This window comes from Epinephelus lanceolatus, chromosome 17 (assembly GCF_041903045.1).
Source record: "Epinephelus lanceolatus isolate andai-2023 chromosome 17, ASM4190304v1, whole genome shotgun sequence".
NCBI classification, from domain to species: Eukaryota; Metazoa; Chordata; class Actinopteri; order Perciformes; family Serranidae; genus Epinephelus; species Epinephelus lanceolatus.
The window spans coordinates 1,948,788-1,972,420 of record NC_135750.1 but is presented as its reverse complement, the minus strand read 5'-3'; the positions used below and the strand labels follow the sequence as shown (position 1 = coordinate 1,972,420).

The 23,633-nt window shown below is 42.6% G+C and overlaps 1 protein-coding gene across 3 annotated transcripts; it reads left to right on the top strand.

Annotated features, from left to right (window-relative positions):
* The first annotated feature begins 1,737 nt into the window (after positions 1-1,737).
* On the top strand, positions 1,738-22,623 carry LOC117248567 (NLR family CARD domain-containing protein 3-like). 3 transcript variants are annotated; one of them, XM_078160795.1, is made up of 12 exons: positions 1,738-1,965; positions 2,144-2,173; positions 4,833-4,964; positions 6,910-7,023; positions 8,437-8,550; positions 10,287-10,365; positions 10,509-10,731; positions 10,893-12,696; positions 12,796-12,969; positions 19,438-19,611; positions 20,798-20,844; positions 20,967-22,623. In XM_078160795.1, the coding sequence occupies exons 2-12, from the start codon at positions 2,166-2,168 to the stop codon at positions 21,509-21,511; spliced, it is 3,414 nt and encodes a 1,137-aa protein (XP_078016921.1). In that variant the 5' UTR covers positions 1,738-1,965; positions 2,144-2,165; the 3' UTR covers positions 21,512-22,623. The 3 variants fall into 3 exon arrangements, with proteins under 3 accessions (XP_078016921.1, XP_078016922.1, XP_078016923.1); XM_078160796.1 differs by lacking the exon at positions 8,437-8,550; XM_078160797.1 differs by lacking the exons at positions 1,738-1,965; positions 2,144-2,173; positions 4,833-4,964; positions 6,910-7,023; positions 8,437-8,550 and adding an exon at positions 8,643-9,285.
* Positions 22,624-23,633: the final 1,010 nt, after the last annotated feature.

Sequence of the window (23,633 nt, the reverse complement as noted above, 5' to 3'; positions counted from 1 at the left end):
ACTTGTGACTGTTGATAAATCTTCAAACATTATTAATCATAAATAAACAAGTTTCAACCATTAAATGTGATCAGGATTTTAGACCTTGTCCACTTTTGCATCAGGATCTGCTGCAGACTGACTTGGCAGAGGCGGCTGCCATCTTGTTTTTACATAGATTACTATAGCTATTGTGCTCTTACTACCACGAGATGACACGCCAAGTGTCCATGAACAAGCACAAGAGGTCTGAGTTAAGTAGAGTATAAGGTCAAGTAAAACCCAAACTGTGATGTCATCATATGAGGACACAGGGTCTCAGGAGGTCAAAGGTCCTGCAGGTCAAATAAAGTGGATGTTTTGGTGTCTTTGCTTTATTCCATTGTATCTTTTGTAAACATTTCTAATTGTTGTCGATGCCAAATAAAACAATTTATTGGCTATAACTGAGAGTAATCTAATCAGTGTGTTTTCTTTAGTGTATAATCACCTGAAAATAAGAATGGTTGTGTTTTCGTTACCTTAAAATGAGACATTTATATCTACACAGGGAGCAGGACGAACAACATGGTGATCTCTGCAGGTCAAGTCTGCAGAGATCACCATGTTGCACTGCTGTATTTCTACAGTAGCCCAGAGCGGACAAACCAAACAGACTCTGGATAGAGACACTGACATTTTCATGTATGTAAGTAAGAAGCCAGTCCGAGACATGCAGTGTCAGAAAGACAGTTATTTTTTCAACGTGAAAAAAGCTGTTTTCAGCATCTTTACTGGTTTAAATCAGCAGATCTGTTTTTAATGGTTTTTATGACATCAGTCAGGACCTGTCTGTCCTGTTTGGTGTTGCTCCTTCAGCGTCTGAGGTGAAACAGTATCTAGCGCCCAGGTCAGGTCCGTGGTGATGTGGACACCATGGTACTTGAAGCTGTCCCCTCTCTGCATCGAGGACTAGGTGATGAGGTGAGTTTAGTTCCCTCTTGGCATTTTCCCAAAGCCCACCATCAACTCATCAGTCTGTGGCGTACCCTATATTGTGACTATGTGACACTCTGTAGGACAGTTTAATATTTTGGTGTGTATTATGACTACTATATAATTTGTTTACATTATTTAATACATGAATGTCTTGACTTCCTGTATATATTATAAGTAAATGTTCTGTTTGTGATACCTGACACGTAATTGGTCAGGCAGAACAACATCTACTGCATGTCTGTCCATCCTGGGAGAGCGATCCCTCCTCAGTTGCACTTCCTGAGGTTTACTCCGTTGTTGACCCATTACAGGGGTTTTTGGGGGAGTTTCCTTATCTGCTGTGAGGGTCTGAGGACAGAAGGTGTCGCATATCGTACAGATTGTAAAGTCCCCTGACACAAAGTGTGATTTGTGATACTGGGATATATACGTGACATTGACTTGATGTGATTTGAAGAACACGATATAAAGAATAGCACAAAAACAAATGTAACTAGGAACATAAAAGAAAAGTGAAGCGTAAAAGTCTCCTCTGTCACAGTGACCAAATATCACTTTAACAAATACATGAAGACATTTAATGTCTGAAGAGAGCTTAGAACAGCCAATCTGAAACCAGTTTGATCCATGTGCTTTAAATGGACACTGATGATTTTATCTCTGTCACATCAACAGTATGAAACCTTCCTGCTTTATTTCCAGCTCTGGAGGTGAATACATGTCTTCTTGTGTAAAATAATTTCAGTGATTGAACGTTGGTGTTGCAGTGTGTGTTGCTGCTGTGGGTTAAACTTTAACATGTATCATATAAAGTCATACAAAGACGCAGCAGCTGAACTTTGAACTGAGCGCTGCAGGTTGGTTCATCACAGTGTTTGAGTGTGACAGCAGCCTGCAGACACAGAGGACTGAATCCTGACGGAGGACAACAGAAAACTCTTTGTGTCCACAGACCTGGTCCAGACAGCAGAGAGCTGCAGAGTGATGAAGTCCATGAGAAGAAACTGAGTAAGTGGACCTTTGATTGATTCCAGTCTCTAATGTGTCTCTGTTGGTTCATGTATTCACCTCCTGTCTTTGATCCAGACTCCACAGCACAAAGTTTATCTGACAACAAACACTTTAAAGTCTAATGATGAACCTGTCTGTCTGTCTGTCTGTCTGTCTGTCTGTCTGTCTTCATCAGGAGGCTGCAGGTTATCACCAACATGAAAAGGTATCACACTCAACACTTGACATCACATTTGATCCTGTTTCACCTTCAACATGTTCATCAGCTCTCTGTTTCCTGTTTCTCTGCTCTCTCACCTCAACACTGACTCATAATAAACCTGTAAATGTACTCAAAGAGCCACAACGTGTCAATATAACTTAATTTAAATGTCAAACAAAAGTCATTTCCACACGTTGTATAAAACACATACAGTTGATACTGGACTTCAGTTTGGACTCTGATACTTGAATTATTTTATCAAGGCTCATATTTCATGTTTATTGAGGCCTCTGTTGGTCAAAGTGCTCTCATCGATCAGAGGATCATTTCTACTCTGTTAATTAATAACTGAATCAACTCAATAACAATGTTTTATTATGATGAAATAACCAGTCTATGAAGGAAGGACCACTGTAGTTATTTTACATGATCTGAGCTTTGAACTCTGATAATCTGGATTTGTGTGTTATCTGCAGTCACAGAGACAAAAGTTTTCAAAGTGAATCCAACAGAAACAAATGAGAGCATCTGTGAGTGTGAGGACGATCAGCCGACGTTTGTCATGCTGTATCCATGGCAACGACTGTAGTCCTCATGTTAACCCTGTGGACTCAGCAGTGTCACAGTGTTAACAGTGAGAATTTAAACACATGACAGAGTGAGTGAAGTGTGGGGGGGCTCAGTGTGCAGGTCCACAGGGTGGAGGTTTGGATTGTGAGCTCCCCCTGGTGGTCAGTGAGGTTTACAGCTGCTCTCAGTGTTCCTGTCAGTCTGCTGTCATCCTGTAGGATTCTACTAGAGTCCACAGGATGGGATTGCTGCAGAGGTCTGGGGAGCAGCTCCAGAGTTTTGGGACTAGTGTCAGAGGTTTGTGAGGAAGCTTCAGAGCTCTGGGAACAAGTTGTAAAGGTTTGGGGACTCATGGTAGATGTTTGTAGCTCAGCTGCAGAGGTCTGGTGACAGACCTCAGTTTGATGAAGAGTCAGTAGTGTCAGAGAGTTGCCTGTTAGGATGCAAAGGGTAGAAGAGGTCCTCAAACTGAATTTACACCACAGGACACTCAAAACACTCAACTGAAATCCAGGATCTTGATATAACTTAGAGGGATAGTTCAGATTTTTTGAAGGTGGGTTGTGTGAGGTGCTTATCTAGGGTCAGTTTAGTACCTACAGTAGATGTCAGTCCTCACCTTTGTTGGTCACTTGGCTTTTGTTTTGCAGACACCTCCAGAAAAGTCCTCTGATTAAAGATAAAGCCCCCAGATTTAGTCTTTTCTCTATTTTGCATCAAATTTAAACTGAACATTTTTGGACATTTGTACATGAATCTGTTATTTGAGAATATAAACAGCTATAAGCAGCTTCGTTGACAATGAAAAAACGTTTGTTGTAGTACAAAGACATGTATACATATACAGTACTGCTTGATAGTTTGTGAACCCCTTGAGTAGTTTAGATTTTTCTGTTATTTTCTTATTCTATCATGAAATGTCAGGGTTGTGTTCATCAGTTCCATGTACTTGTTTTGAGCGAACTGTGTGAGTAGCCAACAGACTACATGAAACATGGAATCAGAGTATGTGCAAAAGTAATTGAACCACAGCTGCATTGGTAAAGTCAAGTAGGTCAGGTGAAACACATGTGGGTGCTCAAGTAATCAATTTAGCAGACCAATCAAATGAGACATCCTTAGGAAAGGTTTTGAGCAGCCCTGATTAAAAGAGAGAGGAAACCAACCAAACCACTGTCGTGCCAAGGCGTAAAGCACACAGATCAACAATGCCTCAGTCATGGAGTTAAAGCTGGGACAGAAATGGATTATGCAACAAGACAACGACCCAAAGCATTCCATGAACACTACCAGGGAATGGCTTAAGAGCAAGAAGATTTGCACTCTGGATTGGTGCGCTCAAAGTCTGGACCTCAATCCCATAGAAATACTGTGGAAAGATCTGAAGCAGGCGTTGTATGCCAGATGTCCCTCCAACCTCTTTCAACTGGCTGAGTTTTGCAAGGAGGATTGGGCAAAAATCCCCAAAAGCAAATGTGAGACACTGGTTCGTGGTTACAGAAGATGTTTGGTTGAAGTAATTGCTGCATAAGGAGGTGCCACAAGCTACTAACTAGAAGGGTTCACATACTTTTGCACATGGCAGATTTTCTGTTTTTTGGGGGATAAATTACTTTTGTTGAATACATAATGAAAACATATCTCTTTTTTTTCCGTGTGTCCCTTATTTGGAGGGTTTGCTTTACAAATTGGGATTTGGATGTTCATTTCATAGGGTCGTTTTAATTTGTTCTTAGAAAACAATGACCATGTTTGAAGGGTTCACAAACTTTCAAGCAGCACTGTATATCTCTATGTTGCTTCCTTGGTGCAGTGTGCACCTCACTGATTAAATGTTATCAGTTCAAATCCCAGCTGTGACAGAAAATATAGTGTTGAGTTCCCCTTATGTGACACATAACTCCATCTTGTTAAACCATAATCTTCAGCTGTCAGCACTCACACACATTTTCTTCAGTAAATTCAGTTCTACTTAAACGTTGCTGTGTTGATCCTTTTCCTGTTGATAGCTGATAGTTTCTCCAGCAGCTGCTGAGGCTGAAGACTAAAAACTGAATTTCCCTCCCTGCTGGTCTTCCTCTCTGTGTGCTAGGATCCATCAGAGACCAGACTCACCTGGACCTGAACCTGAACCTGACCCTGACCCCAGCTGTGTGTCCCCCAAGTCTGACCAGTCACATGAACATGGCATCCGTGTTAAAAGACGAAAAGTCTCTGCTGCACAGTAAGCTGACATTAAATGTTAAAGATGCTTATGTTTGTAATTTGATGTAATATAATATTAATACTATTGTGCTGCTGTTATAATCTTATTATCCAGGTCTTGGTTAATTTACTTATCTATTTTTCTGTGTTTGTCTGATGAGGGCAGGGATGTGGGTGGGAGTGGGTGAGCAAGATGCCTGTACCTGTGTATATGTATTGTATGTTTGTTATGTGATATTGTCTTTGTATGTAATGTTGTCTTTCTCAAGGGACCCCCTTGAAAAGGTGATGCTACATCTTAAGGGGCTTTCCTTTAATAAATTTCAAAAGAAGCTGACAGCTTCACATTTTAACTGGTCTTGTCTCCATCATCTCCATCATCTCCATCATCTCCATGCCCCAAGCCTCGCTTTCCATCATCCAAAAGTCACTCAGGAAGCGAGTACAGTCTCAACACAGTCTCTTCCACGGTCCATATCCCACTCAGTCAATCTCCACTCAAAACACAAAATCCATCATGTAACTTTAGCCTCCCTCCATTGTCCCGACAACTGTGGCCTAATGCTAAAAGAATTCTCTCATGTCAGTCGTCATGCTCACTGCTCCGTCAACACGAGCTCTCTTCTGGAGGCCATCATCACCCCCAAAGAAAAAAATAAAGAAAACTCTGAAATGTTAACACACCTGTTCTTTTTCTCAATCTGTAGAGTTTAAGACTGTTGCATCACCACCACCCACTGGATTGCAACACTTTCACAGAGCAAACTATTTACAGTGTCCATTCAAATAGATCCCAATCAAGACATCTTACATTTTGTAATCCAGACCCAATTATGATCTGCCAGGCAGTCGTAGTTGGAAATCCAACAGGAGTGGCCGGAAGCTCTAATAAGAAAACAGTGATGTGCAGGGCGAGCCTGGTCTCACTCCAAAGTCGTCAAAATCCGATGCTTGGGCAGCGACTTTCAGCGTCAGAAACCAACAGAAAAAGGCCTTTAACGTCGGCGTGACACGCGGCCGGTTGCTGTTATAGTTTAACAGTGCCTGGTGGCATCGGGGAAACGCAGCGGGACAAGTTCAAAAGTTTAGGCGCGAAAGTCTGACAGGGGCGGTCTGGAAGGGCGGTGTTCATGTTCCGTAAGATTCTTAAGCCAAAACCCTGTTCTTTTATCCTCAACCTAACCACATGCTTTTGTTGAACGAAAAAACGTCTGTTCACAGTGTTGTACCAACGTAGTGTGATTTTGAAAGAGACTGTATGTAGACGTTAACTTTTCTGTGAAAACAGAAGTGTACTTTGAAAGAAGACAATGCATGTAACAGGCTGAACTTGACATGGTGTCCCAGAATGCACCAATGGTTCCTTGCACATCATATGTGGATGTGGGAAGTCCATGACCAAAAGTCAATATGTGACGAGGTCAGAGTGAGAATGTGCTGGCAGGGCTCTGGTATCATGTGAAAGATGGTTTTCAGATGTTGGTCAAGATGTTCAGTGACTGTGCTGTCCTGACATCAGTAGGGAGTTCATTCCACCACAGAGGAACCAGAACAGAAAAGAGTCTTGACCCAGATCAAAGACCACACCACCAGGGACAGGGCAGCTAAATGTCCAGAGGTAAAGGAGGAGGGTAGGGTTTGATGGCTTGTTAGTATGAAGGACCAGCTGCAGAGGTCTGAAGACAAGCTGCAGTTCAACAAGACAAAGATTTAGCACTATGAGAAACTGACCCTGCACTCAGATGTGCTGCGTCCAAAACCCAAAACAGGCCACAGTTTCAATTGGAGTGGCAGCTCAACAGTGTGAAGTCTTAGCACATCTGACTGACAACACACTGGTTAAACATTCACATACACTGAATACAAACAAGCACTGAGATAAAATAACTTTTATTATCCAATAAAACCAGTGAAATCAGAGACAGAAATCTTGTATGTTCAGTAAATGTCAGTGTTTCTATCAGTTTCCAGCAGCAGAGAGAAAAGTCCCCTGTACCCAGCTGTGTGTCCATGAAGAGTGATCGGTCTATGGGTCGTCTGATTGACTTCAAAGATGGACGTCCTTCTTATGACCCACTGTAAGTACTTAATGTAAGTTCAACAGATGGATTTGCTGTGAGACAGATACAGAATTGGTTGCCAGTCATTTGCAGTGTTGTTTGTATCTGGTCTTCATCAGGATCAATCATGACAGAACACACCATCTGTAAATAACTTATACTGTAGTTGTGTTTAAAAAATCACAAATTGTAAATAGTCTATGCTGCAAAAATAATATGAGTAATCAAACTAAAATGGAAGGAGTCTTTGCATGTATGTATGTCCTTTGATTTTGAGTGATCGGTCTATGGGTTGTCTGATTGACTTCAATGATGGACGTCCTTCTTCAGATGGGCTTTCAGTTACACAGATACAGAACTGGTAGTTCATGATTTACAGTGTTGTTTACATCTGGTTTTCATGACAATAAATTATGGCAGAGCACAACATCTTTAACTAACTGGTGTGTGTGTGTGTGTGTGTAATTCATAACTTAAAGCAGTCTCCTGGTGCAAACACACTGTGAGCTAATTCTTTCACAGAGTCAACCAGGGGAGGCCAAAGTGTCAGATCGCTGCAGATTTTTGGGGACTGGCAGACAACTGGGGACTAGCTGAAGTCCTCTGGGCAGTAGTTCTAGATTTTTTAAGGACTACCTGCAGCAGTATGGCAAGTAGTTTCAGAAGCTTATGGTCCAGATGCAGAGGCTTGAGGACTCACTAAAGTGGTCTGGAAACAAATTAAACAGGTTGTGGACTAGCTCCAGAGTTGTAGGTCAATTGCTGCAGAGGTTTTTGGACTACTTTCAAAAGGCTGCGTCCACGCTTCAGAGTTCTGGGAACAACCAGTGAAGGTATGTGGACTAGTGGCAGATGTTGGGGCCGAGCTACAGAGGTCTGTACACTAACTACAGAAGTTTAAGGACTACCTGCAGAGGTCTGGAGGCAGAGCGCAGTTTGTTGAAGAGTCAGTTAGTCAGTTAGTTTAAGAGTTCCCTTTTGAAGGGTTGCCCTTATGTCCTAGCCTTTGTAGGTAAGTAGTCTTTGGTTTCACAGATGCCTCCAGAAACACCCTCTGATTAAAGCTAAAGCCTCAGATTGCTAATTGCAATTATAATCAGGGAATGTAGTGCAGGCTCCTCCCACAAATGACCAAGACAAAGCTTTATCACTGACAGAAACTGGCCGTGCTCCCAGATGTGCTGTGGCCCAAAGACAAACACAGGTCACAGTTTCAAGTGTAGGGGCAGGTCAACAGCATCAAGTGTAAGCCTGGCACTGGCATAAAATTCCAAAATTCCACGTATCACATCAGATTGTGGTGATCAGTGCCTTTAAGCACACACGCCGCTGCCTCACACACATCCACCAGTCAGGTCAAGGAATATCTATGCTGTGTTTTATGCTGAATAGAAATCTTGTATGTTCAGTAAATGTCAGTGTTTCTATCAGTTTCCAGCAGCAGAGAGAAAAGTCCCCTGTACCCAGCTGTGTGTCCATGAAGAGTGATCGGTCTATGGGTCGTCTGATTGACTTCAAAGATGGACATCCTTCTTTTGACCCACTGTAGGTAATTAATGTAGGTTCAACAGATGGATTTGCTGTGAGACAGATACAGAATTGGTTGCTCATCATTTGTTTGCATCTGGTCTTCATCAGGATCAATCATGACAGAACACACCATCTGTAAATAACTTATAGTTGTGTTTAAAAATCCCAAACTGTAAATAGTCTATGCTGCAAAAATAATATGAGTAATCAAACTAAAATGGAAGGAGTCTTTGCATGTATGTATGTCCTTTGATTTTCTTAACACCCAATCAACTTCACGCATTGTGCATCTATTGCTGAGGGACCCAGGGAAGTGCAGTGTCAAGTGCAACCACTTGAGATCTATGGGACACAATTATTAATAGAGCATGATTAGCACACTGTGTAGTGTATTGAGGGGGGACGCTTAACTGTTACGCTGGTGAACGGCATGCTGGGTACAGCTTGCTCTCCATCACTTGCTATAGTACATTCAAGAATGGAAGAAGAAAGAAACAGTAATGGGATCTTACAGTGAAGCAAATTCAAACTTTTCAAGCGTCAGTGTAAGAAAGTCTACTGTTATCTGTTCTCATTGTTATAAGTGTTTTCAAGCCCCCTCTGTAATTGTGAGTTTTTCTGACTTGCTGTAGTTTGATCCTGGCGCACTTGCCGTAGTTGATGATGTCATACCCCGTTAAGGCTAGACCTATGCGCATTTTCCATGGATGAGCAGCTGTGGATGCCTGTTGTGTGCGTTCATGCACAAACGTGAGTCTCAAACTCTTTTGCTAATGGTAGACCACTCAGTATTGTTGGTATTATCAGCCCTGTAATCATTCTTTGAGTGCTTTCTGTTGTTTCTGGGTTTAATGCATCATTTTCTTGGTACATGGTTCCGAGCATGTGGACAGGGTGACATATTTCTTGCTAATATAGCCTATTTGCCTTTATATTTTGATCTTATGAGTGTCATACATGATGAATGTGCCTATGGGGTTTGGTAACTTGTTGTTTTTTTGATAATTGTGTACATAAGCACATGTCCTCATTATTTTAACGGTATTTCGCCATGTGGCCGTTTCTAGTACTGCAGTGACGCCATTTTGCCAATAGAGGGCACTGTTGACCACAGAATCATTCATTATGGCCAGTAATGGAGGTGCAATGTATGTAAACCAGGGTGTTTAGATGCAAATTGAACAGTCCATTTTTGGTTAATTATTTAAGAGGAATAATAATGTTTTTGATTTATATAAAATAATATGTCATTGAAGATTTATACTATGTTTTATTTCTTCTGTTTCATTTAGTACCACACACACACACCCTCACCTGTATCCACAATACCTTGTGCTCATCCCTGACCTGTAATTGCCCACTGTGATCATTAAAGTTTTTGGATTGAACGCTCCCTGCCCTACTCACTGATCGGAGTCCCTGTCGTTAAAGCAACTATCACGCCAGCATCCCAGAGATACTATCTCTTTCACAGTCAGCGATATAACTTTTGGAATTACTGCTTTGGTTCCCAGATGTAGTCTTCTCTAAAAAGCTAGCTGTTAGCAAATGATGTGCACACTCTAGCATTGTTAGGTCAAACAAGTATTTCATGGCGGGTGTATTGCTCAGGACCCAGACAAGAATGGTATTGAGTGTAAATCTGTTTGGATGAATGGTTCTTGGGAAAGCTGCAAGCAGCAATACCAGAGGCCAAACTGTTGGCTCGTTCCAAACAGGCACTGCACTAATTCTTCCTAATTCCTCCACAGAGTGGACCAGGAGAGCTCAGAGGTTCCCAGTGGTCAGTCTGCCCAGCAGCATCAAACACACCTGGACTCCATATTTATGGTCTGTACATGTACAACAACTACTTTGACATCTATTCTGTTCACAATCATCTCCATGCTGCACTTTTTACACCAGTGGATTGTCAGTGTGTCCAACATGGATCTGATGTTTGAGTGTGTCATTCATATAATATTCTGTTCCAGCTGCTGGAGGAGAACATCCTCACTTTTGTGAAGAACGAGCTGAAGAAGATACAGAAGGTTCTGAGTCCAGATTACCCAGAATGCTTAGAGAGGGAGGATGGGGAGGTGTTGGATGGTGAGGATGAAGAGCAGAGGAGGAGCAGCAGAGAGGCATTTCTGAAGATCACACTGAACTTCCTGAGGAGAATGAAGCAGGAGGAGCTGGCTGACTGTCTGCAGAGCAGTAAGAGGATTTCTATAAAGATTTAACATGATGGATAAATGGGACGTTTACTAATGTCTCAAGAGACGGACCAAAATATATTCATGTACTCATTCTTTGAGGAAATGACATGTTGAAATATTTTCTTTGTCTTACTGATCTTCTTTGTTGTGTTCATTCAGGACATCTTGCTGCAGTCTGTCAGCGTAAACTGAAATCTAACCTGCAGAAGAAGTTCCAGTGTGTGTTTGAGGGGATCGCTAAAGCAGGAAACCCAACCCTTCTGAATCAGATCTACACAGAGCTCTACATCACAGAGGGAGGGACTGCAGAGGTCAATGATGAACATGAGGTCAGACAGATTGAAACAGCATCCAGGAAACCAGACAGACCAGAAACAACCATCAGACAAGAAGACATCTTTAAAGCCTCACCTGGAAGAGATGAACCAATCAGAACAGTGATGACAAAGGGAGTGGCTGGCATTGGGAAAACAGTCTTAACACAGAAGTTCACTCTGGACTGGGCTGAAGACAAAGCCAACCAGGACATACAGTTCACATTTCCATTCACTTTCAGAGAGCTGAATGTGCTGAAAGAGAAAAAGTACAACTTGGTGGAACTTGTTCATCACTTCTTTACTGAAACCAAAGAAGCAGGAATCTGCAGGTTTGAAGAGTTCCAGGTTGTGTTCATCTTTGACGGTCTGGATGAGTGTCGACTTCCTCTGGACTTCCACAACAATGAGATCCTGACTGATGTTACAGAGTCCACCTCAGTGGATGTGCTGCTGACAAACCTCATCAGGGGGAAACTGCTTCCCTCTGCTCGCCTCTGGATAACCACACGACCTGCAGCAGCCAATCAGATCCCTCCTGACTGTGTTGACATGGTGACAGAGGTCAGAGGGTTCACTGACCCACAGAAGGAGGAGTACTTCAGGAAGAGATTCAGAGATGAGGAGCAGGCCAGCAGAATCATCTCCCACATCAAGACATCACCAAGCCTCCACATCATGTGCCACATCCCAGTCTTCTGCTGGATCACTGCTACAGTTCTGGAGGATGTGATGAAGACCAGAGAGGAAGGAGAGCTGCCCAAGACCCTGACTGAGATGTACATCCACTTCCTGGTGGTTCAGACCAAAGTGAAGAACATCAAGTATGATGGAGGAGCTGAGACAGATCATCACTGGAATAAAAGGAGCAGGGAAATGACTGAGTCTCTGGGAAAACTGGCTTTTGATCAGCTGCAGAAAGGCAACCTGATCTTCTATGAATCAGACCTGACAGAGTGTGGCATCGATATCAGAGCAGCCTCAGTGTACTCAGGAGTGTTCACACAGATCTTTAAAGAGGAGAGAGGACTGTACCAGGACAAGGTGTTCTGCTTCGTCCATCTGAGTGTTCAGGAGTTTCTGGCTGCTCTTCATGTCCATCTGACCTTCATCAACTCTGGAGTCAATCTGATGGAAGAACAACAAACAACATCCCGGTGGTCTAAAGTCCTCAGAGACAAACCGAATCTGAAGTATCTCCACCAGAGTGCTGTGGACAAGGCCTTACAGAGTCCAAATGGACACCTGGACTTGTTCCTCCGCTTCCTCCTGGGTCTCTCACTGCAGACCAATCAGAAACACCTACGAGGTCTGCTGAGACAGACAGGAAGTAGCTCACAGACCAATCAGGAAACAGTCCAGTACATCAAGAAGAAGATCAACCAGGATCTGTCTGCAGAGAGAAGCATCAATCTGTTCCACTGTCTGAATGAACTGAATGATCGTTCTCTAGTGGAGGAGATCCAACAGTCCCTGAGTTCAGGAAGTCTCTCCACAGATAAACTGTCTCCTGCTCAGTGGTCAGCTCTGGTCTTCATCTTACTGTCATCAGAAGAAGATCTGGACGTGTTTGACCTGAAGAAATACTCTGCTTCAGAGGAGGCTCTTCTGAGGCTGCTGCCAGTGGTCAAAGCCTCCAACAAAGCTCTGTAAGTACAGAGACAGTTGGATTCATATATCATAACTTAAATGCTTTGTTGTCTTTTCAACTTACTATCTTTTTGTTCTTTATGATATTGTCTCTGTAGGCTGAGTGACTGTAACCTCTCAGAGAGAAGCTGTGAAGCTCTGTCCTCAGTTCTCAGCTCCCAGTCCTCCAGTCTGAGACACCTGGACCTGAGTAACAACCACCTGAAGGATTCAGGAGTGAAGCTTCTGTCTGATGGACTGAAGAGTTCACACTGTACACTGGAAACTCTCAGGTCAGATCAAGCTGCAGACCATCTGAAATTTCAGATATTTCTCTAAATTCCTGTAACAGCCCTCTTACCTTAGAGCTTAGATCGGGCCCAAAAAATCCAGCCTGACCCGGCCCGAGCCTGTGCATGTTGTGTCCGGGACCGGCGTGGCCCGTCCAATTATCTATAATTATGGGCCAGAGCCCGATTTAAACCCGACATTTTTCAATAAGTTGGCTGTTATAATTAAGAATATTAAACCACAATTCTCCCTCAGGTGGAGGAGTTTAAGTATCTCGGGATCTAGGGTAAGATGGAGCGGGAGATTGACAGGCGGATTGGGGCGGCGTCAGCAGTGATGCAGGTGCTTAACTGGTCCGTTGTGGTGAAGAGGGAGCTTAGCCAGAAAGCGAAGCTCTCGATTTACCGGTCGATCTACGTCCCAACCCTCACCTATGGGCACGAGCTCTGGGTAGTAACCGAAAGAACAAGATCGCGAGTACAAGCGGCCGAAATGAGTTTCCTCCGCAGGGTGGCTGGGCTCAGCCTTAGAGATAGGGGGAGGAGCTTGGACATCCGGGAGGGACTCAGAGTAGAGCCGCTGCTCCTCCACATCGAGAGGAGCCAGTTGAGGTGGTTCGGGCATCTGGTAAGGATGCCTTCCAGATGCCTCCCTGTGGAGGTGTTTCAGGTATGTCCAACCAGGAGGAGACCTCGGGGCCCCCCCAGGACACGCTGGAGGGATTACATCGCCCAGCTGGCCTGGGAACGCCTCGGGGTTCCCTCGGAAGAGCTGACGGAAGTGGCTGGGGAGAGGACTGTCTGGGCTTTTTTGCTGAGGCTGCTGCCCCTGCGACCCGGACCTGGATAAGCGAAGAGCGACGAGTACGAGTACCAGTATGAGTACGAGTACGAGTACCAGAAACCACAATTCTTGTTATTTGAATGACAGAAATATAGGATCTTAATGAATGGCGCAACATGGAAGCATGATTATGTAATAAAACAGGTGTTTATTTTAGGATCCAGGTGGTGAAGGGCTGTGCAACATTGTAACTAACTTTGTTGTAACTTTATGTGTCATACAAAGTGTGGTGGCTGGGGGCGTCCCGGGCCAGGCTCGGGCAGAGATTAACTGTCACTGATTAACTCATACCAGGTGTGCTGCTGCTCCTCAGCTGTATCTGCTGGAGTCTCTCTTTCTCAACCTGGGCATATGATGTCTGGATTAAGTTGTTCTCTTTTGTGTTCATTTTCTTTGTTCATTACACTTCACCTTCACCTTCACTCAAACAACACGCAACACACTACTGATTTACATATTTCATATTGCATACCTGCCATCATTGAGCTGTTTAAAAAAAGAGGGAGATTTTCTGGGGTAACATTTGTCAAAATAAAAAATCACGGATCTTACCTTTCACGAGCTGTGTAGTCTTGGTTCTTAGCATATTTCTGAGCAATAGAGTCAGGAAACATGTCTGCAACACTTTTGCTGAAGTCATCACGTAATTAAAATGAGATGTTGTTCATTGTGACCAGCATTGCCATTTGTACCTCTGCCTTCGTAACTTTATCAGCCTCTGCCACACCTCTCAGCAAGAACGAGACAATGTTAGCAGTTCCTCTCTGTGCTTCCACTGCCTGTGTGTGTTTGCTGCAGTTAGCGTGTTTGCTCATGTCGTTTTTCCACACTAAAGTTGGCCCAACATAGCTTGCAAAACGCGTGGTACTTGCTGACATGGCACCAAGCAGGCTGAAATTTCGATGCGTACTTCTTCTTTTTGGGAGCCGTTTCATTTATTTTCAGTTTGTAATGTTCTGCCTCGAGTTTGGGCATGCACGTCAGCTTGAACGTGTGCAGTAATGCACAGCACGCACAGCACATTGGGCGGGCCGGTTGGGTTGGGTTGCCAGGTAGTACGACACAAAACACCAATTTGACTCATAACACTATGAAATCGGGAGAATAGTGGGAGAAATTACCTATCGGGAGCAGGGCAGGAGAAAGGGTTAAAAATAGGGAGACTCCCGCGTAAAGTGTTGGCAGGTATTGCATTGGTTAAATTTTCACTTTTATTAAAGCAGCTGTGCAGAACTTTTTACCATTAATAAAACTGTCTCTAGTTCGTATCAGCGACAAAAAAGCCTTTCTCTATATGGCTATTTAGCGTAGCCTCACTCGGGTCGGACACACAGCGGAAGTCAGCAAACCAGAATACGACACCCGAGGCGGAAGAGATTCTGCTCGCCTGCAGCAGCCCGCAGCGATTAAACCACAGAAGAAGAAGGAGCCACGTTTACAGTGTTCTTCGAGTAAGCAGTACGCAACGGGCATTGCTGAACACATAACACCAAACAGTTTTACCAGTGATGTATCTATGAGGACTTGGTTGTACTTTTGATGTCATGGCGGATAACGAAGGAGCATCATCTAAAATTATCTGTGACTGTGACCATGAACACAAATACACAGCAGGCAGTTGTCCTCAGTTTATAAGAAATTCAGAGCTACACCAGAACATTTATGAACAGGTCTTACTTTACTACTAATTTGTGTATAACGTTAGCATGTTAGCATGTTTCCACTAATTACTTGGACTGACCTAACGTCAGTAGCGTTAGCTTTGCAAGCGAAGGCACAGCTTTGCTGTGTTAGGATTATGTTATGTCTTCACTGTGTATCTTCACATAAAAGAATACTCCGACGATTTGGGAGTTATGCCCTTTCTCTATCATTTTCATATTGAGACAACATGATCGATATCTTTTTTGTGTCTGTACGTCCAGTGGCTGGGTCTCAGCGGTTAGCATGGCGCTTATAGGGAGTCAGTACGTCCTGCGCTGTGGTCCGCGGAGGGATACACCGGTGAGCAGGCACAGACGTAGCCTGTAAACAGAGCTCAGCTGTTTATTTAGCCTAGCGATATCTCCGGACTATAGTAGCTGCAATGGACGACTTTGAACGCGATTTTGAAGAGTTTCTTGTAGCGGACACAGATCCAGAGCCATACCTGTTTGAGCCGGAGTACACAGATGAGGAACTCCCATGTGTTGGATGCTGAGCAGGCGAGAAGAGAGGCTGAATCCTCCGCTCCCTCGGTGCTACCATCATTGGGGAGATATATCATCAGGAGGAAAAGCGCCGCAGAGAGTGCATCACAAGGAGTGAAAACTTTGCAGCAATCACTAATCCTGGCGTGATTGAAACTTTTTTTCATGTTCCTAAGATAAACTGGAAAAAACACCCAGGCCTGCAGGAGCTGATGGACAGCTTTCAGTCGGGTGAGTAATATCGTCCGTATCGTCTCTTTGTTTGCTTTTACAGAGTGACCTAGCGTACCTGTCCCAGAGCCAGCTGCAGCTGTTGCTCACCGGTGTATCCCTCTGTGCAAGATGTACTGACTCTCTACAAGTGCCATGCTAACCGCTGTCTCAATATGAAAATGATAGAGAAAGGGCATAACTCCCAAATCGTCGGAGTATTCTTTTAACATAATAATGCGGACTCAGCAGATGACTTGTTAACTGTTTATTCCTCCTTACACCGAATGTACACGGCTGCTTCTCATTGTTTCCAGTAGCACAACGGTTACTACATTACCCAGAATAACTTGAGGCTCACACTACTACGGTAGCCTGAGTAGCTCAAAATACACAACAGATTAGATGAGATCAGAACAGAAACACAACAGGAGAATTTACTGAGTAATTTTGCTGTTTCCACTAATTACTTGGACTGACCTGACGTTAGTTAATCCTCTCGCTCTCCAAAACAAATGCATGCGGTAATTGCCGGCTGCAGTCGGAATTTTACGACACCAGGCTGTGGGTGTCATACCGCTTCGACCAAAGGGGCGCTATAATCAACGAAAACGAAAAGTTCCGCACAGCTGCTTTAAATATAGGGCTGGGTTAAAATAATTGATTCATCCGATTAAATCGCTCTTCACTGGGATGACCCAATATCAATTTGTAAAATCCGAGATCGATCTTTTAATATGCATTTTTTCCCACAGATGTGATGTGTGAAGCTTTAACCCTGTTAATCTCTCCCGGTGTGCTGGATTATTAACTGGAGGTTGAATTAACTGGTGATAGAGACAGATGTTGTGTGGGCTTGGCCTTTGAGAACCCGTTGTCAGCTAACGAGGAAATAAACATTGCGATCACTTCGCATGTGTATTTCATTCATCTAAAGCTGTTGTTTGCAACATTATGATAGAAACAGTATGCTGGACATCACTCACATTAATGAATCACCGTTTCCACTGATATCCTCCAAAAAGCCACAGAGATGTCAAGCCAAGACGAGAGCCAGGAGAGCACGATTCCCTGTGACATTCAGTAAACGCTTCACAATAATAAAATCTGAATGCATCCAAAATGCGAGTGGGTTGATAATATGTTATAGTCACACGATATAAGTCTATACAATACTGACGTTAGTCCGTGCCTCTGATGATTCGCGTTTCCTACACCTGTGCGCACCTGTGCATCCAAATCGCTTTAAAATGAGTTCACAGTCATGTCAAATGTTTATGAATGAGTTTAAATGAACTGTAAAGAATATCATTGTGTTGAGTGAAATTAAAGTGTGTAGCATCTGGTGTAAAACACGATCGATGATAGTGTCACAAGTTAATCTGAGTGGATCACGTTACCAAAGTGAGCTGCTACACACTACACGCCAACACTTCTGACTGTATGTGTAACTCACAGGCTGTGGGAAAGCACAGACAGCTCACAGATCCACTTGATATGGAATTAATAATGATATATGATAAAGACTGATGACAGGAACATTTTGTAAACGACTTACTGACATTTACAGTTTTGTAAACAGGCATTAACAGAGACACCTACGTTGCCCAGTCCGTTGTCATCGCAATTCAACGTACGGATACATAAAATATGTAATAAATCCCACAAAGTTTTAAATTAACTGGTCGGTAGATGTTTGCGTGAGGCTGTGGTTGTGATGCAGATCTCAGGACACTTACAGAAAGGACTATAATGACATAGTACGTATCAAGGGCTCTGATTAAACTACCAGTTAATCTTGCACACCGGTAGTAAATGAGCCGCAGCTCTAAGTTATGAACGACCGTAATATTGAGACGCTCAGGTGTAATTTATTATCATACATGACTTCAACGGACTACAACGGGTCGCGCGCCAGTGACATCATAGGTGATAGAAACATGGGATTTTGACTGGCTGCAAATTCAAAATCAGAGCTCTTCACACACATAAAGTATAAATAAAAACAAATCAGTTGAATCTTTCCCCTTCGGATGAAATGGCCAGTCAGGCTACATGCTATGGGAGAGAGTTTAAGAGGTCCTGATCGCCTTCGGTACAACGAGAAAGTGAAAATGATAGGTGGTGTGTGCCCTTTTACGCACACACAGACACACATACACGGAGTGAAGACGCCACGGTGGAGACAGAGAGGTGACAATGACGTGAGTTGATGACAATTTTATGCTTGTTACTGTGAGTGCAATACAACCAGAGGTGGGTAGAGTAGCCAAATATTGTACTCAAGTAAGAGTACTGATACTTTAGAACAATATTACTCAAGTAAAAGTAAAAAGTAGTCATCCAAATAATTACTTGTGTAAGAGTAAAAGAGTATTTGGTGAAAAAACTACTCAAGCACTGAGTAACTGTTGTGTAACGTCTGATTTATTTGTAAAATAAGAACATGAACGTAATCAATCAATCAAAAATAATAATAGGCAAATTCATGTATTTTAAACAATACCCCTTTAACTAAAACAAAAATAAATTAAATCTTTACAAACATAACATAAATCAAGGCACAAGAAACACAAATATATTCTTATATATACTGTACATATACATATATATATATATATATATATATATATATATATATATATATATATATATGTAATTATGTACTCAGAGGTGGGTAGAGTAGCCAAATATTGTACTCAAGTAAGAGTATTGTTGCTTTAAAACAATATAACTCAAGTTAAAGTAAAAAGTATTTTGCATTAAAACTACTCTGAAAAGTACAATTTATCCAAAAAGTTACTCAAGTAAATGTAACTGAGTAAATGTAACTAGTTACTACCCACCTCTGAATAAAACCTCATAGAGGAAAACGTTAATACTTTATCAATACACCTGATCAGCAACATGTAAACATGTAGAGAAGTGATATTTCCATCTGCTCTGTCCGCAGTCTCTCATCCACCGCTGGTAATATTATGTTGTAAAAAAGCACAGAGGCTTTAGAGCTGATAGACAATTGTTACTAACAAGCTGAAACAACAACAGCTGTTTATGTTAAACGGTTTAGCTCAGTGTGTCTCGTATCTTAAAACTTAGTGGTGGTCATGTGACCTGCAGGCAGCGAGTCAGCAGAGGGAGGACCAGAGAGGACAGGAGGACTGATACTGACTGATGGCTGTGTTCTTTGTTCTTTCTAAACTTGATTGTTGATTGTTGTTTCTGTAGGCTGAGTGGTTGTAACTTCTCAGAGAGAAGCTGTGAAGCTCTGTCCTCAGTTCTCAGCTCCCAGTCCTCCAGTCTGAGACACCTGGACCTGAGTAACAACGACCTGAAGGATTCAGGAGTGAAGCTTCTGTCTGATGGACTGAAGAGTTCACACTGTACACTGGAAACTCTCAGGTCAGGATTCATCAACATGTTCAACTGATGGCCACTTAAATCCTGATTTACATTAGTTGATAAACTCATAACCATCACAGGATTGTCTCTGCTGATATGATTTCAAACCAGTTGTGTTTTGTGTTTCAGTCTCTTTCCATCAACATGTTTTATCTTGTTTTTTTCTCTGTTGTTGGAACTTGAAATATCAGAGAGGAATCAGTAATGTTGTCAGATAGTTGGTGGACATTAGTGGGTGTTTGGTTGGGACTAGAAAAAAGTCAGTAATAATGTTGATGTAACCCCACAGTAGGCGACAGTATGGCAGTACTGTGGTACCCACCCTCACATTATGTGACATGTGTGTCAGTGTGGTCATGCTGCAGGTTTGTGGGCTCACATGAAACAATAGTGGGGGATGTTTTGGTCTTCATCATCTGCCACCAGTGGGCGTCATCATAATGGGAATGTTTCCTGATTTAAAAGGAGTTTAGCTTCACCTGGATTTGGTTCGTTTTGCACTGACAGAGAGTTCCCTGGCTGATAAGAGTCGACTTGTAGTGGGACTCACCACAGAAACTAAAGGTGACAGTCAGCCACAGACGCTCAATGAAGAACTAACAGCTGATTGTGGACGTGGTGTGTCAGAGACCAAAGAGCTTTATTTAGAACTGGACCAACATTATGGGGAAACAGGCAGTGCACTGTGGCTGCAGATGGACTTTGACTGGAATATTTGATATTCAGATTACAGATGATAAAAACCAGTGCTGACTGTTGCTAGGAGACAGGATGTGAACAGCAACCCTAACCCATCCAACCATCCACCCCGACCTCCTCCATCAGAGGTTGTGTCTCCTTTACTTGTGACAGACAACAGTCATTATGACACAAACAAAGGAGGTCACTCATCAGGAGTAAAACAGGTGGTTTCAAAGCTCCAATAATCAATACTTGTATATTGACAATGGATCAGCTGACTGTAATGGTCAAGTGTTGTGTGGTGGTGATGAACCCACAGTAAACTGTTGAAACACCACCTGCTCAGGTACACTGAACTAAAACAATATCAGCTGATTAATAATAAGTGATGAACATGTCAGTCCATGTGGAGACAATAACAAAGCTGTGTGTATGAGAGTGATGTAATGTCCATGTTTCCATGGTGAAAGAGGAAGTGCTGCTCTGACCCCCCTCCTCCTTTCAGGGTGGAGCCTGCTGGAGTCCGATGGTTGACACCAGGTCTGAGGAAGTGTAAGTGTGTTTTTCATTTCATCTTCAAACTGTGACATCACTCATTCAAATCTCTGATGTCATCATCAGAGTGATGACAGATGAATAACTGCAGCTGTATTGTGTCTTCTTCTCTCCATCAGATTCCTGTGAACTCACAATCGACACAAACACAGTGAACAGACACCTCAAACTGTCTGACAACAACAGGAAGGTGACACATGTGGAGGAGGATCAGTCATATCCTGATCATCCAGACAGATTTGACCACTGGAGGCAGCTGCTGTGTAGAACTGGTCTGACTGGTCGCTGTTACTGGGAGGTCGAGTGGAGAAAAGGGGTTTATATATCAGTGAGTTACAGAGGAATCAGGAGGAGAGGAGGCAGAGCTGACTGTGTGTTTGGAAGAAATGATCAGTCCTGGAGTCTGAGCTGCTCTGATGGTGGTTACACTATCAGGCACAAAAACAGAGGAACATCCATCTCCTCCTCCTCCTCCTCCTCCTCCTCTGTCTCTGGTAGAGTAGCAGTGTATGTGGACTGTCCTGCTGGCACTCTGTCCTTCTTCACAGTCTCCTCTGACACACTGATCCACCTCTACACCTTCAACACCACATTCACTGAACCTCTTTATCCTGGGTTTGGAGTCTGGTCACCTGGTTCCTCAGTGTCTCTGTGTTCTCTGTAGGAGGGAGAGTCTCCTCCTGTTAGAGAAACTTTCTCACTGCTTAACAGATAGTTCAGTCTGTACAGGACTTGTTGAGAACAAAATGATGTAACAACAGTCAGTGGGAACCAAAATCATCAACCCACTGAGGACTGGATTCAAAATCACTGAAAAATCCAAATAGAAAATTGAAAACACAGCTGATCCAACTCATCCACTCTGGACGCATGAGGCCGGGCATTGTCCTGCACCAGGAGGAACCCAGGGCCCACAGAGGAGAAGGAGACAACAGAACACTGAACGTGACGACGTGTTCTGCTATACCTCAAGGAGAATATTATTTTCATTATTATTATAATTTTCATTTATACAACTCAAACTGACAAAAGGAAATGAGAAAAAAAAAACAAAAAAAGGAAATGTAAAATTGATTTTGTTCTTTTGTTTCTCAAGAAATGTAATAAGATAGAATAACTGTTTTTTGTATATAAAAACAGATAAGATAAGATACACCTTTATTGATCTCACAATTGAGAAATTCCAGTGTTACAGCAGTCAAGGGGAAAGAGTCAGATTAAAGATTTCAATATTCAAAAACTTAAAAAACTAGGCATGCAAAAAAAAGTAAAAAACAACAACAACAATAAATAATAATAATAATAATGAGCAGTGGATTAAAGTGAACATATTTAGTGCAAAGTGAATATTGTATGTGCAAATAAACAACATGGGGGATAGCAATGCTTAGAGTGATAAAAGGTAGGAGATAGAGATAGATAGAAGGTTTCTTCTTTAGTTTGACTGTCTACATATTCATAGAACAAATTATTCTGTGGGTCTTGAAAGATGAGTGAATATGATCAAAAATGCTGCGGTGGCTGGAAACATAAAAATAATACTCTGGTGGGGAAAGTGTTCAGATGAAGACACAGCGATGCACAGGGCGCTCATCCACAACAAGGAACTTTGACTACATTTGTGAACCTGTGCTTCTGTACACAGAAAATGAAAGCAGAGAATTTAAGGGATATATTTCCAACAAGTAAAACTCATTTTACAATAAGTTAATAATACTTGGGGGTTTTTGGGATGTTGTGTGATATTTTGAAATAAAATGGCAGCAAGCCCCAGAGTCTTATTTTGCTACTTTCCCCTTTGTGTCAGGACACTTCCTGCCAAATGTCATACTTGTATGACTATTTATGTCGTCATAGTGCCCTAATATTTGCATTTACATCATTTCACCAGAAGCATGTCCCAAAAAGGGGTTTTAGGACCCCTGAGACCAAACGGCCCCGAGCTGGGGGTGCTGGTTATCAACTTATGATGGCCCAGGGTATATACAGGCTAACAGGAAGTAATGATGAAACAAAGGTGGCAGAAAACATCATGAGGGCTGGACCTGGCTCCTGGCCTAATACATATTTAGAAGTCAACAAACTATCGTACTCAATTCAACCTGAACAACAAAGGTTGAAACATTTAGAAAGGTTGCCAAAATCAAACAGACACACCAACATAATATTTCAATGCAACAGGCAGCAATTCAGGCTGTGAGACAGCACCAATGAATATTCAACTGTCAAGTCAATCAAACTCCCCTTGTTAACCCTGTTATATTGGTAAAGCGCCCTCTAGTGGCCGAATCCACCATGACTTGGCACACACCTGTAGCGCAGCCACCTTCAAAAACACACTCTAAATGAACCCAGAATCAATGAAACAATGAATCTCCCGAAAGGAGCAAACCACCAACAGGGAAACTAAAAACATGCAGACACTCATATCACTTATTCCTACAATTATACAAAGGAGATTTGGGGAGAAATTGCTTTTACAATCAGCATTAAAAACGGCAACACAGCACACATTGTTCATAAATAGCAAAATGCAGTGAAAGGCACATTTCACTTCAACCAAACTGTGACAGAGGAATAATCATTCTGCACTTACTTTATCATGGACGCACATGAAGACAAATAAAGTCCACACATTGATGAGACAGAGTGCAGTTAGGAGTCCAGAAATACCTGTGCGTCTTCCTACTAGAAAAAGTCCCACAATGCTCTGTGGCTATGATGTCATATTTCTGGGCCTTTTTTACACCTTCAGTCCCTTTTTGCATTTTATATCTTCCTCCTCT